General features: G+C 31.3%; 1 protein-coding gene across 3 annotated transcripts in view; it reads right to left on the bottom strand.

The window, feature by feature from the left end:
- Positions 1 to 16,153, bottom strand: part of Plekhm1 (Pleckstrin homology and RUN domain containing M1) — a 205,133-nt gene extending 188,980 nt beyond the window's left edge. For all 3 annotated transcript variants that reach the window (XM_089597588.1, XM_014353268.2, XM_014353269.2), the window contains exon 1: positions 16,050 to 16,153. Coding sequence is in view for 1 of the 3 variants with exons in the window: in XM_014353269.2 (XP_014208755.2) it covers positions 16,050 to 16,064 (15 nt within the window). In the remaining 2 variants the exon portion in view is untranslated. The remainder of the gene's footprint in view (positions 1 to 16,049) is intronic.
- Positions 16,154 to 17,883: the final 1,730 nt, after the last annotated feature.

Here is a 17,883-nt window from a genome sequence, read left to right as displayed (position 1 = left end):
GATTCCGCAGTACCAACTCTACTTTACCATCTGCAGTGTAACGTGTGCTGGATGGTTATCGGTGATATAAAGTTAGTACTGCGGATTCGATATTTCATCTAACTTTCATTCGAATATTAGATGTATTATTTAACTGAATAAAGCGCCCCAGTTGCTGAATATCTTTTCATATAATGTACAGTGAATTAGTTTTTTTAAAGGCAAAAAATTGATTTTTTAATGTTAAATTACTGAAAAAGTAACACATTTCCTTATCAAACTGAAATTTTGAAATAATTAAATGTAATGTAATTTGAATAAAAATGTTTGGTGTAATTATTTTTTATCACATTATTTGAACTTCGACGAAATCAAATAAATAATTGTTGAATTTCGGGAAGATTTCATCTATTATCTTTGACAGGAGTAAATTACTGCCCTTACAGGGGCCCCCTAACCACTATGGCCCAGGGCCCCATCATTTTAAAAGACGGCTCTGACTAAAGTTCCAACCTCTGACCTATCGTTAAAGTTGCTTAAATAATGGTATTTGGCGCTTGGCTGTGCGACTAACATGGAAGGGTGAGCCTCCACGCTAGGTCATGCCTATTTTCCGCAGCCCGGCTCCGGAATGGATAGTTAAAGACATAAGCTACGTCAATAATTATGTATATTTAAAACAAACTGTTCGCTTTTTTATGGTTAACAAACAAATTTTTTGTTTCTACCACTTAACTGTCGCAACTACTGACAGATGTCACTGGCAGCGGTACTTACCAAGCATATAATATATTCTATTATAATGTAATTTATTATTATATTATTCAGTAATTCGCAGTGAATGTGCATAAAGATAGCCAGCGCTCGAATCGACAATTTTTTTAACGCTGTCTGGATAACGGGGTATTCTTACCATGCTGAATCTACAAAAATTTTTATTTCAATTAATTAAATTTATTTATGGTTCTGTGAATGTTTTTTAAGTTGATATGAACAGTGATTTTAGTTTATGTATATCTTGTGCGCCACAAGAAAGTCAAACATAATAACCTTTTTGTATTATTTCGTTAGTCAGTCTATGAAATTCGCCCTCGTGGTTTCGTCTGATGTTGTATTAAGACTGTTTTGTTGGAGTGTGGTATAGAGTTATACAAGCGCTGTAATCTCTTTTCAAATTTTTTATTAACACTTACTTAACCATATTGCAATCCTAGAGATTATTATAAACATTTTTTCTAGATTACACATGGGGGAAGAAGAAGTTGTACGGTATCCAGCCAGCGTTGCAAGAAATAGCCAACTAGAGCAGTGACCGTCTTCACTCTTCTAACAAATACTAGAATACGAAGCGTTTCATAATAATATCATGTTCACTAATGTATTTAATACATTAAGCCCGATGTAAACTATATTGTAATTAATTAAAATAATCACTTTTTAGGGACTATGTAACTTTACCTAACAGAAATTATGTCAATGTAACGTGAGTTTCTTTTAAAATTTTTTTTTTTAATCTTAAAACAGTTTTAAAATTTAATTTTTTTTCTTTCATATTTGATAAGAAAAAAAAGAAGAAAAAAAATAGTAAAAAAAACTAAAATTTGGGCTTTTTCTGATCATACAGGCTTTCCATGCTTGACCTTTTTACCTAATCCAACTTTTAGCTCTTATGACATTGTAGGAGTTAATAATAATTATGTTTTGATGTTAGATAATTATACTTTAATCATAGGAACTTTGCGACGAATAAACGAGCTTGAGGTGCATAATTTTCTTGTTTTATTTTTTAGATTCGTAATGTGGTACTACAGTTACCAAGAGGTTCAATACCTATTGATATGTAGTTGTATAAGAAAGCACAATGATTCGCACTGAGTAATCGCGCTTAGAGCGCGAGACTTTCTCGCATGATTAAATGTTGGATTTTTCTTTCAGGTAATACAATTTTTTTATAAATGAAAAACAAATCCGTTTAAATAAAATCTACAGCTGTGTAGAGCTGTGCTGCAGAGATTAGTAGAGAGATTGCTGACTGCAATGCTACGGCGCAAGTTCACTTTTGGCCACTGTTTCGAGCGCCCCGTCGCGGCCAAGCGGTCGAACCAGGCACACATATTTTTTTTTTTATTTGAGAAGCGTGGAGAGGGTATACCGAGTGTGTGCCTACGGATTCGCGTAGAAATGGGTATGTAGGCACATACTTTGGAGACGCGTGGAAGGGGTATACCGAGTGTGTGCCTACGGAGAGAGGAGTGGTGTGTGGTGCATGGAAATGCCGACTACAGCTATATAACTATATATACCCGCGTAAATCATAGCGAAAGAAAGCGACGAGTCTTTCTCGCTATCTTCTTTCACTAACTTCTTAAATAAGGTCTTAGAAATTAAGGGGAAATAGAGAAGAAAAAAAGATTTCACATCTAATATTTGTAAAATAAAAAAACCTATTTTAATTTACAATTCTCTATAACATATGAAAGTTTAAGAGAGGCTAGCCATATTATTTTTCGAAAATTAAATCATACAAATAAATGTTTACGCAATTGGAAGCTCAGACTTTCAAGGCATTTATTTTTTAGTTCTTCTTATACTTTGGATTTTCGTTTAGTACTGCGTATCAAAGTACGTTGAAAAAATATTTAGCTTGAAATATTTTTTGAGGTTGATAGTATGGCTGTAAGCACCTTAAATATAAATTATTATTTTTACTTATCATAATCGCTATGAACAGTAGGCCAAGCTCCGGAGGGTATCAATGAACATATGTGACTTTAGGTTATATAGGGTCCGAAGTTTGAATAGATGAGATGGCTAGGGCTTATGCCTTCGACGGCATATTTTGGCGATTTGGGGTTCAATTCTGATTGCCCTTGGATTTTTTTTTTTTTTTTTTTAATATAATTCAGTATTCTATTTCAATTTATTGCAACTTTCATTTTAATTTATGAATATTGTCAACATTTTTTTTTCAGGCACGTTAAAAAAATTTTATTTTTAATACTGTGTCACGTACATAGAATCCTACGCAACAACTGACTATTAAATAATTTATTACGTTATTAGTTATAGCTGGCAAGGCTAATTCATAATTTTAAAGGTAATAATTTGAATGATAGTTACATTGATAACTAACTAAATACTTGGTAGATCATATAAATCTTTATGTGCGTATTCGTATGCTTGCATGTGTGTGATCTCAGACTTTTTGACCGATGTCAATGATTCAGGACTCAGAATGATTACTTTTTCATATTGTTATGATGGCTTGGGAAAAACAATCGTCATAGCTTTTTAAGGTTGTCATACCTCTTGACGATTTCTTGATTTCTTTAAGCAGATTGTTGTATTATTCAGGTGAAAAAAATATTCTTATACATATTTTAGTTTTACTTAGGGAAAATTCAAACAATTACATTTTTTTTAATCTCTCCATACATTACACAGTTTTATTTTGAACAATACAACAATTTTTTTTCTTTCGATTCATGCATTCAAAATTAGTATTTCAATAAGATTGATAGAACAATTCCCTAATTTGTAATTTTAATTAAATTTCTAACAAGATCTTATTTCATACAGTACGAAAAAACCACAGTTTCTATTTTCGCACACTCCATAAGAGTTTTTTTTGTAGGATAATTTTACTTTAATGTGATAAATATTATGATTTCATTGACAGGTTTTACACATCTGAGCTTCTAATTTATATATGTACATTTTAATATTTACTGTAGCAAAAAAAAATAAATGTAGTTTGGTTTGTTCTTAAATATCTTATACGATTGTTTCATTACTTTAGATTGCAATAAATGACTAAAACTTTCAATTTGCTACTCAACATAATTTAATATTGTTGAATAAATTTCTACCTGCAGAGAAAATACTGAAACATTTAACGATAGCTTTTTAGAGTGTCAGAAAACTGAGTGGATTTTTGAAGATTTTGCACTAAAAATTTGTTTGTTTAAAGTAAGGCCCGATTTTGATTCATAATTTAGGATGTGGTTTAATTTTTTTTATTAGTCTTACAATTTTTTGAATCGCTGAATAATGTCGGTGGGTCAGCGCAGGAAATAGTCTTTTCAGAGTAGAAGACATGAAAGAGCTTTTTTAAATCAAGAGGAAAAAAAGGGTTTCTTTGAGTAATTTTTTTTCCTTTAACTTCAAGATGGCAATAGAAGTATGTATGTTTATATGCATAAATTAATCAAGCATTACTTAATAACACTGTGGTCAATCTCTATGTAACATAGGTCACTTACTGACCACGTTGTTGAATAATTATTACAACATTTATTAATAATAGAAAAGCGTATTACCACATCATACGGAGGATCTACTATATCAATACAAATTATTGCTTCATTTATGTGATTATACGCCAGAAAGCACTCCGCTTTTACTCTGTATTTCTCAATAGCTTCCAATGACTTGTTAATCGAAAATTTTAATTTTTTTATACAAATTTCTATATTAAAAAAAAGAATCTAAGCTTATTGTTTCACATAATTTCTTTTATTATAGGGTATAATGTTACCAATAAACAAATTTTCAGTGCAAAATTTGGAAAGAATTCACACAATTATCTAACACTTTAAATCGCTACCAAGAAACATATTACTGCTTTCTCAGCAATAAAAAAAATCGAAAAAATATTCAAATATGCGTTCAAAAGTACATATAAATTAAAACGTTAGACTAGTTAAATTTGTTAAGGAAAGCATAGTATTTATTAAATTAAAATTAAATTATTATTTGATTAAAAAAAAAATAAAAGATCTAAAAACTTTATGGAAAGAAAAAAAATAAAAATTAAGCAATTCGGGCTCTATAGAATAAAATTATTTCGAAAATTAAATTGATATTACAAATAAGGAAATTGTTGTATCAATTTTAATAATATCTAAAGTTTGCATGAATTTATCAAAGCCACTGGTGCAATTTAGATTGTAGGATTTGATATAATTTTAATATTTATGTGCTGACAGCATAAAAATATTAAGCACCCATTTTTTTTGATTGAAAAAATATTATTGTAGAAATTTACTGGTAATAATTGTTCAGGAAATTATTAAAACGAAAGTAAATTTTTTGGGCCTCTGGCTATTGTCTCTTGTAAACTGCATGTTTATAATTTTTGGGAAGTTTGAAACCATTTAAATTTTATTCATAACCTTAAAAATCATTTGTTTGGTATCATAAAATTATAAATGAGCCTTGCTATCGTTAAATGTTTCAGTATTTTCTCTGCAGGTAGAAATTTATTCAACAATATTAAATTATGTTGAGTAGCAAATTGAAAGTTTTAGTCATTTATTGCAATCTAAAGTAATGAAACAATCGTATAAGATATTTAAGAACAAACCAAACTACATTTATTTTTTTTTGCTACAGTAAATATTAAAATGTACATATATAAATTAGAAGCTCAGATGTGTAAAACCTGTCAATGAAATCATAATATTTATCACATTAAAGTAAAATTATCCTACAAAAAAAACTCTTATGGAGTGTGCGAAAATAGAAACTGTGGTTTTTTCGTACTGTATGAAATAAGATCTTGTTAGAAATTTAATTAAAATTACAAATTAGGGAATTGTTCTATCAATCTTATTGAAATACTAATTTTGAATGCATGAATCGAAAGAAAAAAAATTGTTGTATTGTTCAAAATAAAACTGTGTAATGTATGGAGAGATTAAAAAAAATGTAATTGTTTGAATTTTCCCTAAGTAAAACTAAAATATGTATAAGAATATTTTTTTCACCTGAATAATACAACAATCTGCTTAAAGAAATCAAGAAATCGTCAAGAGGTATGACAACCTTAAAAAGCTATGACGATTGTTTTTCCCAAGCCATCGTAACAATATGAAAAAGTAATCATTCTGAGTCCTGAATCATTGACATCGGTCAAAAAGTCTGAGATCACACACATGCAAGCATACGAATACGCACATAAAGATTTATATGATCTACCAAGTATTTAGTTAGTTATCAATGTAACTATCATTCAAATTATTACCTTTAAAATTATGAATTAGCCTTGCCAGCTATAACTAATAACGTAATAAATTATTTAATAGTCAGTTGTTGCGTAGGATTCTATGTACGTGACACAGTATTAAAAATAAAATTTTTTTAACGTGCCTGAAAAAAAAATGTTGACAATATTCATAAATTAAAATGAAAGTTGCAATAAATTGAAATAGAATACTGAATTATATTAAAAAAAAAAAAAAAAAAATCCAAGGGCAATCAGAATTGAACCCCAAATCGCCAAAATATGCCGTCGAAGGCATAAGCCCTAGCCATCTCATCTATTCAAACTTCGGACCCTATATAACCTAAAGTCACATATGTTCATTGATACCCTCCGGAGCTTGGCCTACTGTTCATAGCGATTATGATAAGTAAAAATAATAATTTATATTTAAGGTGCTTACAGCCATACTATCAACCTCAAAAAATATTTCAAGCTAAATATTTTTTCAACGTACTTTGATACGCAGTACTAAACGAAAATCCAAAGTATAAGAAGAACTAAAAAATAAATGCCTTGAAAGTCTGAGCTTCCAATTGCGTAAACATTTATTTGTATGATTTAATTTTCGAAAAATAATATGGCTAGCCTCTCTTAAACTTTCATATGTTATAGAGAATTGTAAATTAAAATAGGTTTTTTTATTTTACAAATATTAGATGTGAAATCTTTTTTTCTTCTCTATTTCCCCTTAATTTCTAAGACCTTATTTAAGAAGTTAGTGAAAGAAGATAGCGAGAAAGACTCGTCGCTTTCTTTCGCTATGATTTACGCGGGTATATATAGTTATATAGCTGTAGTCGGCATTTCCATGCACCACACACCACTCCTCTCTCCGTAGGCACACACTCGGTATACCCCTTCCACGCTTCTCAAATAAAAAAAAAAATATGTGTGCCTGGTTCGACCGCTTGGCCACGACGGAGCGCTCGAAACAGTGGCCAAAAGTGAACTCACGCCGTAGCATTGCAGTCAGCAATCTCTCTACTAATCTCTGCTGTGCTGCATAAACGCACACGTCAAGCTGACTTTCGTTTTTATGAATTGATTTTTTTTCCTTTTTTAAAGTATTTGTAAATCAAACGGAAACGTTTAACAAGAATTTTACTAAGCAAATGCGCGTAACGCGCATTACTTTTTTATTACTTTTTTTTTTTTTTCATTTTTGAAATAGTTTCAAATATTAATTTCTTTACTTTCATAGTTGATAAAAAAAAGTAGAAAAAAAAATTAAAAATTTGGGCTGTCGCTGATCATACACGCTATTCATGCTGGACCTTCTTGCCTACTTCAACTTTTATTACTTATGACGATGTAGGAGTTAAGAATAATTATGTTTAAATATTAGATAATTGTACTGTAATAATAAGAGCTTTGCGATAAGTAAACGAACTCAAAGTGCAAAGTTTCCTTAGTCTAATTTTTAAATTCGTTATGTCGTACTACAGTTATCAAGAGGTTCAATACCTATCGGTATGCAGTTGTAAGAGAAAACATTGTTATTATTATTATTTTTTCTTTTATTTTCTTAATTCGACGAAAAAGGTTTCTGAGAAAAAAAATTAATAATCTTGTTGTGTTCGATGTCAGTTCCAAAAAATTTTAGGATTCAGCTGAATGAAGCTGACAGCATGAAAATTTCGAGCACCCATTTTTAAAAATTGAAAAAAATACTATTGAAGAAATTTGCTCGTAATAACTTTTAATTATATTATTTAAACGAAAGTCAATTTTTTGGGCCTTTGGCTATTTTCTCTCGTAAACTGGATGTTTATAATTTCTTGTAAGTTTGAAAACGTTAAAATTTTATTCATAACCTTAAAAATCATTTGTTTGGTATTATAAAATTATGAAATAGCCTTGTAAACTAAAACTATTAACGTAATAAATTATTTAATACAGTCAGTATTAAAATAAAATTTTTTTGACGTGCCCGAAAAAGTGTTGACGATATTGATAAATTAAAACAAAAGTTATAATAAAAAATAAAAACAGAATAATGAACTATATTAAAAAAAAAAAAATCTGACGGCAATTGGAATCGAACCCCAAATTGCAAAACTATGTCATCGGAGGCATAAGCCCTAGCCATCTCAGCTATCCAAACTTCGGAACTTGTACAATCTGAAGTCACATATGTTTATTGATATCCTCTGGAGCTTGGCCTACAGTTCATAGCGATTATGATAAATAAAAATATTAATATATATTTAAGGTGCTTATAATCATACTATCAACCTCAAAAAAAATTTTAAGCTAAATATTTTTTCAATGTACTTTCTTTGATACACAGTACTATAAAAAAATCGAAAGTACAGAAAGAATTAAAAAATTAATGCCTTGAAAGTCTGAGCTCACAATTGTGTGAGCATTTATTTGTATGATTTAATTTTCGAAAAATAATATGGCTAGCCTCTCTTAAGCCTTTATATATTATAAAAAATTGTAAAATGAAAGAGTAGATTTTTTATTTTATAAGTATCAGATGTAAAATCTTTTTTTTCTTTATTTCCCCTTAATTTCTAAGACATTATTTAAAAAGTAACTATAGCGAGAAAGACTCGCCACTTGCTTTCACTACGATATATGCGGTCATATAGCTATATAGCTGTAGTCGGCATTTCTATGCACCTCTCCTCTCTCCGCAGGCACATATTCAGTATACCTCTTCCACGGGTCCCTAAAGTATGTGCCTACATGCCCATGTCCACGCAAATCCGTAGGCACACACTCGGTACACCCCCTCCACGCTTCTCAAATAAAAAAAAAAAATGTGCACCTGGTTCGACCGTTTGGCCGCAACGGGGCGCTCGAAACAGTGGCCAAAAGTGAGCTCCAGCCGTGGCATTGCAGTCAGCAATCTCTCTACTAATCTCTATCGCAACTGTATAAACTGTGCCTACGGAGTACAGTGGTCTCTCAGGTCCTGATGTGCAGGTCCCTCGGGCCGAAAATTAGCCCCGGTGGTGATAGCACTAATGTGATGAAAACTACCATTACCAGAGAATATAGAATATATCCTCTTTAAGTATAACACTCCAAAGCGGCCAGTTTCTTCATGCTGAAAGCTTACGTTCCCCAGCTGTATTAGGCCCCCCATAAGGCAGGTAGCGTTAGCTTCGATGCAGCAGTTACCAATGTTACTATAAAAGATCGTTTATTACCATGCGAACTGACGGTGTCGATAATAATATTTGTAACAATGAGAAATACCAAAGAATACACACTGAAACAATAATTTTCTATTAGAAAATAATTAAAACAGCAAAGTTTGAATAAAAATCTCTAATTTTAACTAAAGCGCTCATACTTACTCAAACACTTTATGGCCAACAAATTTTCTCTTATGTATCTCTTTGATGGCTGAGTGGTTAAGACCGCAGGATTTGCTTTTGCGCTCTGGGTTTCGAATTTGAACGATGCTGTTTCTTTTTTTTTGCAGGTATATATTTTCATATTACTTATTTTACTATACTTTATTTTTTTATAATTTTTACATACCTTTATAAATATACTTATTTTATAAGATTTTACATTGTAATAATAAGAATAAAAAAACTGCTATTGGCTAATGCCAACAAAAAACTAATGCAAATGTGTGTAAATATTTTTTGTATATTACATTTGGGATGTAGAAACACAAGTGACTTCTATTTTTTTAATTTAAAAAGTTGCGCAATGCGCTAATAAAACAGGCGCACATTCGCGCGTCAATTAGCTGATGTTTGTTTTTTTCTCGTTAACCATAACCCTTTAATCATTAGCGAATAGTCAATGAGTTATCGCGCGTTTTAAGGTGACGTATACTCTATCATTTAGTAAAAAATTATTCGTTACTATAAGTTGAGATAATTTTTTATCGGTGAGGGCCCTAGTGGGCACGTAAGATTTGCAAAGATGCTGAAAGTAAGTTGTTCTCACAAGAATTGTATGCATTCAACGACGAACAACCCTGACCTGTCATTTTACCGTTTTCCGATTAAGGACGAAGTTTCGTAAGTTGTAATTTTTATTTGAAAGCATATTTTTATGATTTCAACTACAGTATGGGCTACGTACATTGATTCATTCTTGTGATAAAAATATCAGTGTATTCTTGTTTACTTTTACCAAAACACGTGGTGTACTTTGATGAGGGTATTTTTTACATTTTATTCTCGATTAAGTGATCGATACATTTGATTCATTAGCAATGCACAGAAAATCCTTTTCTGCTTCAGAAAAAAATGCAAAACAGCGATTCTGATGCGATGTGTCAAATAATGCTTGTAGGTATGGCAACCTAGCCGACAATTAATGTATAGTGGGCTGCATCACTCTAAATTTACGAAGCATGAAAATAGTTAGATATTAAGTACTTATAAGAAAATTTTTCACTATAATAACATTTTTACTTGTGTATTATGGGGTGACAGTATACTATATTTCCTGTAGTAATCCATAGAAAAAAAATCGTGCAGCCTAAGGTATTTGGTGCAATGAAGTGGTTCTCAACTTGAATGATTTGACAAATAATTTTGACTCAATATTACTGTTTAACTACTAATATTTATCGTCGTCTATTACTAATATAGATGTAGTGCATTATATGTCCACCTCAATTAATTCGAAATTTTTAAATATATTTAAAAAAGTTTAATTAAGACATGTGTGCCACCAATCGTTTTTTAAATTACTATATGGTTTATGTATTTTTAAATGAATATTCGAGATTGTTGTTTGAGAAATGTGTTGAAGAATTTTATATGGAGACGTACTTTTATTTATTTATTTTTATTTTATAATTTTTCTATTTTTATATCTGCTTCTTGTTTAAAATATAAGAATATGCTTACAGTTTCGACTCGCTAAAACAACTTGGAGTTATTTTTCATTCTATCAAGTGATATGCATTATACTTTATTTATATATAGCTTGAAAGAATTGTTTCGGAGATGTGGTAATGCAGAGTTGCAAGGCTTGGACGAGGACCAACTGTAAAATAAGAGGATTTGTAGTGTACATTTTGCCAATTCAGATTTTCAGACTTATGGTGTTGGAAAGAAAGTCCTAAAGAATGGCACTTTTCCTATAAATATTAATTGTACACTCGTGCAAGAAACGCATTCCACACATTTAAATGACTTTTCATTAACTAGTGATATCTCGAATTGCCTTAAAAAAAATTCATTTGCACATCGTTCAATTGATAATGATAGCGCGCATGCAAGTAGAATTGATGATTGTGATCGCGTTAAAAAACCCTCCAGTTGCCGAGAACAAAAAATGTAAAAATCAAAAGCGTACTTGAAGTAAAAAATTGTTATTAAAAAAACGTGATAAAAATAATTATGCTGTTGTAAATTAAAAACTGGTAAAAAAAAGTTAATGATTTCCAAACGCATGTAAAAATTTTGAAACAAAAAATTTAACGCGATTCTACTAAACAAAAAAAGCCGTTAACCAAAAGTGAAATATTGCAACAATCCTCAAACTATGTAAATGGAAATTCTGTAACTTTAATAAAAATGCAGTTAAATCATTTTGATAAATGAATACAATGGGAAGAGAACGAAAAATTATTATCTTTAGGTCTATACTAGAAATCCCCGAAAGCCTATAAATTTTTACGTGACGAAAAAAAAATCGCGTTGCCGTGCGTTTCGTTAATGAAAAAGTGGGTAAATCAATTGACATTGAGGCCTGGTATATATTCTGACCTTTTCAAATTAATTAAAATTAAATCTAAATCCATGACAGAAAATGAAAAAGAATGTACAACGTGCGGGAAAATTACATAGCAGGACTCGCGGACTTGGGGAGATTCGGACGATCTGACAGTATAGCGAGCTTAGTTTTTGTGGCCATGATATCGGGATTATCATACAAGTAGAAGCAAGCCATAGCTTTTTTCTTTTCTAGTGGGCCAATAAGAGAAGAATTGTTAAAATTCATTATTCTTGATGTAACTGATGCGGTTGAGGAAGCGGGTCATAAAAATCGCGCTATGGTATCGGATCAAGGATCGAGCAATCAAAAAGCGGTTACAATGCTAAATATAACCGATGACAAACCATACATCGAGAGGCACGGTCGAAAAATTCTTTTTGTGTATGAACCTTCACACTTAATGAAATGTTGGCAAAATAATTTAATAAGTAATGATTACATGGTAGAATCAGATAGAATGTCTTGGAGCAACATTCGTGAATTACGCGACCTTGAACGGCTAAGATCTTGTAGAGCAGCACTAAAATTGACGGACAGACACTAAGATCCTAATAATTTTGAAAAAATAAGTGTAAAGCTTGCAGTTTAAGTGTTAAGCTCATCTGTTTCCAGAGAAATGCTATCAGGTTGGAACCTTGGCGAATTCAAACACCCTTTTTGTGTTGCTACAGCAAATTTTTTACAAATTTTGAATAACATATTTGATTGTTTAAATGCGCGTCATCCAAAAGATCCAAGTCCTTTGAAATGTAGCTTATGCAATGACAATCCACAAGTAGAAACAACCTTACGCAAAGCTATTGACTATATAAAGACAGTTGTTATTTTTGACGGTCATAAATTCAAATTTGTCGATTGTTTTGTTAACTTACATTTAACAATTAAAAGTTTTTTGATGCTATAGGAGGTACTGCGAAACGAAAATAAATATTATTTATTGACGGGAAAATTAAATCAAGATTTAATGGAAATTTTTTCGCTTTAATGAGAGCTTTGTGTGGATCGAATCATCATCCAACCGCTTTAGAATTCCATAAAAATTTCCAGCATTCTACTGTTATAACTTTATTGTGTCCCCCCGCTGGAACAAATTGCGAACCGGATCAAGTCGAATGTTTGTTTGATCCTTCGGATACTCTTAAAAAAAAACTAATAACTCAGATGACTATGAAAATAATAGTAAAATTAGATTGTGAGTGTTGGATGAATTTATTAACTCGGAAGACCAGGAACTTGAAAGGATTGACTCTGAAAACTGTGATATAGACTGCAGTAATGATTTCAATAAATCACAAGTAACGTTAGAAACATCAACTATGAAATATGTAGCTGCATATTTAATTTATAAGACTGTGTCAAAGTTTCATCGCGAAAAGTGTTTAAAATTAAAGTAGGTAGTGATCAAACGTACAAAGATCAAAGTGATACTACTCTGTTTTAGAAAGCCTACAACGTACCAGATAAAGATCTTGGAAACTTAAAAGTGTTGTATCAAGTAAATACCAAGATTTTTTTCTCAAGGTAGTTGTTCTGATCATCGCGATTACATACTTAAATTATTTGTTAGAATGCACATTTTTTGTAACTTAAAATGGATTTCTAGAGACGCTCGAAATAGTAATAAACGTATACCTCTTCATCAAGATCATCGAAACCATGTGCTAAGCTTCAAAAATTAAACGCCAAACTATCCTAAAAAACCAACAAAAATCATCCTTTTTAGTAATATCATATTTTCAATCTAAAACTTGTTGATCTTATTGTGCGTAATATATGTAAATATGTAAGATTTACTTTTTATTAGTTAAAATCTTTTAGATACTAGAAGTAATCCATGTACATAGCAAATTTTTATTACAATTATTGTTGTTACAAGTGTAAATATTATTTATTAAATTATTAATTGATCAGTGTGGATTTATTTTCGGCAACTGGAACTAGCTTTATGTGAGCTAACTGCCCCACACCTCTAATATGCTCTTTATCCTGCATGTATCTTATCTTAATGGAAAATACTGCCACCTTCCCGTCGGTTTCCATTGAGTAATGCCATTAAAAATAAATTGTACGTATTGTGAAAGTATAATATTGAATTTATGCTCGCATTAGTTTTTTATCGGCATTAACCAAGAGCAGTTTTTTCATTCTTTTTATTACAATGTAAAATCTTATAAAATAAGCATATTTATAGAAATATATAAAAATTTTGTTCAGATTCAAAACCCAGAGCGCAAAAGCAAATCCTACGGTCTTAACCGCTCAGCCATCGAAGAGATACATACGAGGATATTAATTAGCCATACATAAAGTGTTTGAACAGGTATGAGAGCTTTAGTTAAAATTGGAGATTTTTATTAAAAGTTCGTTGTTTCAATTATTTTCTAATAGAAGATTATTGTTTTAGTGTGTATTCCTTGGTATTTCTCATTGTTAAAAAAATTACTATCGACACCGTCAGTTTGCATGGTATTACTGATCTTTTATGGTAACATTGGTACTTACTTAAAGTGATTTTTATTGGCACAAAACATATGTTACACAGCCAGAATATAGAGCGAGTAAAATACATAACATACGTGGAGTAACATTCTTCGAATTTACAGTTCAGTTATATGGGTTTACAGAGTTCGGGTTTCTTAAATCGTATTTGAAAAGGAGCTTTGTTTATATACTAATTGTTCGGTGGTGATTTTTATAAACTGTCAATCAAATTCTGTACTCAGATAATTTTAAGTACTGTATTATTTTAAACTATTGTATGTTTTAAATGTAGATGTCTATGTTCACAATAAAGTCTGAGATAATGTGTACTGTTATAATATTTAGGTTGGAGAGTAGTGATGCTATGGAGAAGGGGCCAGGACCCCGGGTTTTATGTAGTCTGCAAAGCATTATTTTCCTTTCGTCTTCGAAGAGTTCGCATTGCCAAAAGATGTGTTCTGGAGTGTCCTGATCCCTCCCACATTTACATTTATCACTGTCAACTATTTTTTATTTATACAATTGGTGATTTAGTAAAGTGTGGTTGCTCCTTAGTCTGTTTATTGTGGTTATTGCTCTTCTAGGAATATTGAATTTATTGAACCACGGATTTTTTGATTCAGTAACTGCTGCATAGAAGCTAACGCCACCTGCCTTATGGGATGCCTAATACCTACTTAAAGAGGGTATACTTAAAGATGAGCGTTGGGTTAGGTGGATTCAATATTGGAACTTTTTCCCTAGATCGTATATATAGCTATACGATCTAGGAAGAATGTTCCGCCGAGTAGACAGCAGTGAAGGGGTATTGCCAAAGACGGTATCCACACTGAGAACCAAAATGAGAATTTGGCATGTGCAGTATTCTAAAAAATTAATAAAGGATGACAAGATAATGGACATATCAATAGTGCCATTATAATTAGCATGCACAGAGCTCTCATCATTAAGTGTTTATATCAGGCTATAAGACCAATATTTCTCAAACATAGAATGCACATTACTACGCATTGGATGCTAATGCAATAAAACAACTACTGGTTCTATTGATAAGATTCAAAGAACATGCTAGGAGAAATTTAAAAACAATTTGGAACTTCATGTTAAGTAAATATTTGCTGATTATGGTCATTAAAAAAAATTTACAGATACTTAAGGAGTCTATGTATCATTTTGTTTATAACTTTTATAACTTCATTTTAACATAGACTTGGAAATCAGAGCTACCGTTAGAATTACTTCTGACTTTAGAGTATCATTTTTATGCAAAATGTAAGATATAGATTTATTCAAAGACTTAGCTGTAATGTGTTTAGAGACCTAAATATAGTTACATATTTCAATGAAAAATTGTACAGTAAGAGATCTTCAAGGTCGTCTAAAGTCCTCTGTGACCTAAGGCCCTAGAAAAATATTTTGGGTGCAAAATAATGCATAGAACTTAATATTGTATTATTGAAGATTGTGGTGAACAATTCGGGTGAAGTGGCAGTAATGATACACTCCAAATAATCAATATTATGCAAAATCTATTATCAAAAATCGGGCTTATCTGCCTGAATTATTGAAAAAGAAATCAACCCATGCATGTGTATTAATGTGGGGGCTAGAAGTAGAAGATTTTTGGCAAACCGCTGCGTGCATTTACTTGACAAGTATATTTTCTTCTGAAGTGAAACTAGAAATCTCAATCTTTAAGGCTTATTCTGGTTCATCAGGCCAATAAATATGAACATCCATTTTCGTTGTCACCAGATTCTAAATAAGTTTTTCCTTGCCATATGAAACTCAGTTATATAATAAAAAGATTGTTTCATTAAAGTCTAGAAGTGCTTACCTCATGAATAATCATATCAAGCGTTACAAAACGGACATGTAATCAAGAACTACATTAATTGATGCAACCACAGAGATATCTCCATGGGTGCAACAGCATCCTTCCACTCTCACAAACTTAGGAGGCTGTTCACATAGGCGCGACAGTTCCCCACAGACCCACAGGGCCACAGGCCAGGGTTGTAAGGATACCATGAGTATCAGCTAAGGCGCGTTTCATCCCGTTTAAACGCGCTGTTTGGGCAGTTTGCTGGCAAGGTGTTTCAGTTCGTTTCATACCGTTTCAGCGCGCTGTTTGCGTTGTTTGCCCTCATGCAGTTTTAGCGTGCTGTTTGCACTGCCTGCTGTGAAGCCTGCATTCAGCTGACATAATTGGTTTTGGCATTTTATTTCATGACTGGAATAATTGTTTGAAATAGTGAGTATATATTTATTAGTCAACAATGTTCTTGTATCATAGTTTTTTTTATACTTATAAATTTATTAACTTTATGATCCAGTGCAGCCTATTTACTTAAAATACTATATAATACTGATCAATAATGCAATTAAATTTATGTATTTAACGCTTGCTTTACTATTAAGTTTGATTAAACGGATACTGTTAATTATAAAAATGATGTGTTAATGTTGATACTATTTACTCTTACACTCTTTCTATTTATGTTAATTATTACACCCATTAGACTCAACGTTCACTGATTTTGCAAGTTGATTTCTTATTTTATTTCAAAGGTGATTGCAGTTCCAAATTAATCTTTTGATTGCTTAACATTTTAATGTTTAAAATAAGTATAGACTGTAAATATAGTAGTATTTAATTTTCATTATCACAAATATATGTATATGTATATATATAAATGTATATATATATATATATATATATATATATATATATATATTACAATGACTGAATATAATTTAATACTTCTTCAACATGAATCCTAGTCATAGTTACAATTTACTATAAATATTATTATTGTTCAAACATTTGAACAGACTTTTATTTTTCAGAAGCTATCAATTTGTTTTTGTACCAAATTATAATTATTTGACTTTATAATACTATTTACTTATTCTTGGTAAAAAAAGTAATTTTTCCGCATTCTAACCTTAAATAGCACCTTTGCCGTTTGATTATAAGTTGATTTGGCAGAAAAATACTATCCACACCGATTTGCAAAGGCTTTTTTACGAACCCCGTTAAGACCCTCGACTTCAGCTTGGGCCGTAAACCTCTCGCCTCGTAAATAAAGCCTTTTCGAATGCGTGTGGAAATGTACTATCCCGCCCTCAGGTGGTTTTGGGAGGGGTAATTCCTCGGGCGAAAAAGCAGTTTTCCGGAACTCGTTCGAAAAGTCTCCTTTACGAACCTCGTTACGTCCCTCGCCTTCGGCTCGGGCCGCAAACCTCTCGGTTCGCAAACAGAGACTTTTCAAACTCGTAGGAAAACTACTATTTCTTGCTTTCGGGCACGAAGTGAGCACTTTGCATGCTTGTATTGCAGGCGCAAAGTGAATCTTTTCCTCTAGGGCCCAAAGTACTTTTCAACTCTCAAGCATACAATCATCGAACAGCAAATAATTTTTTTTTTTTTTTGTGTAAAATTGTTTGAAAACACGAGAATAGGTTTTTTTATCTTTAAATAAAAAATTACTATGTATGCACTTTTTGTTATTGAGAAAGGTGTGTTGGGGGGGGTTAAATCCTTTTGACTCCACAAAACTTTTTTCAGTTTACTTTATTCTTTGTACCAATAGGTAACATTTATATCTTAAATAATACTCAATTTCACTTTATCAAAATAATGGTATACGTATAGAATTTGAAGTAGC

The sequence above is a fragment of the Copidosoma floridanum genome, unplaced genomic scaffold (assembly GCF_036245765.1).
Source record: "Copidosoma floridanum isolate Cflo_tuat_1 unplaced genomic scaffold, Cflo_Japanese_pri ptg000034l, whole genome shotgun sequence".
NCBI lineage: Eukaryota > Metazoa > Arthropoda > Insecta > Hymenoptera > Encyrtidae > Copidosoma > Copidosoma floridanum.
The sequence above is the reverse complement of the archived record's forward strand: the minus strand, read 5'-3'. Positions and strand labels throughout refer to the sequence as shown.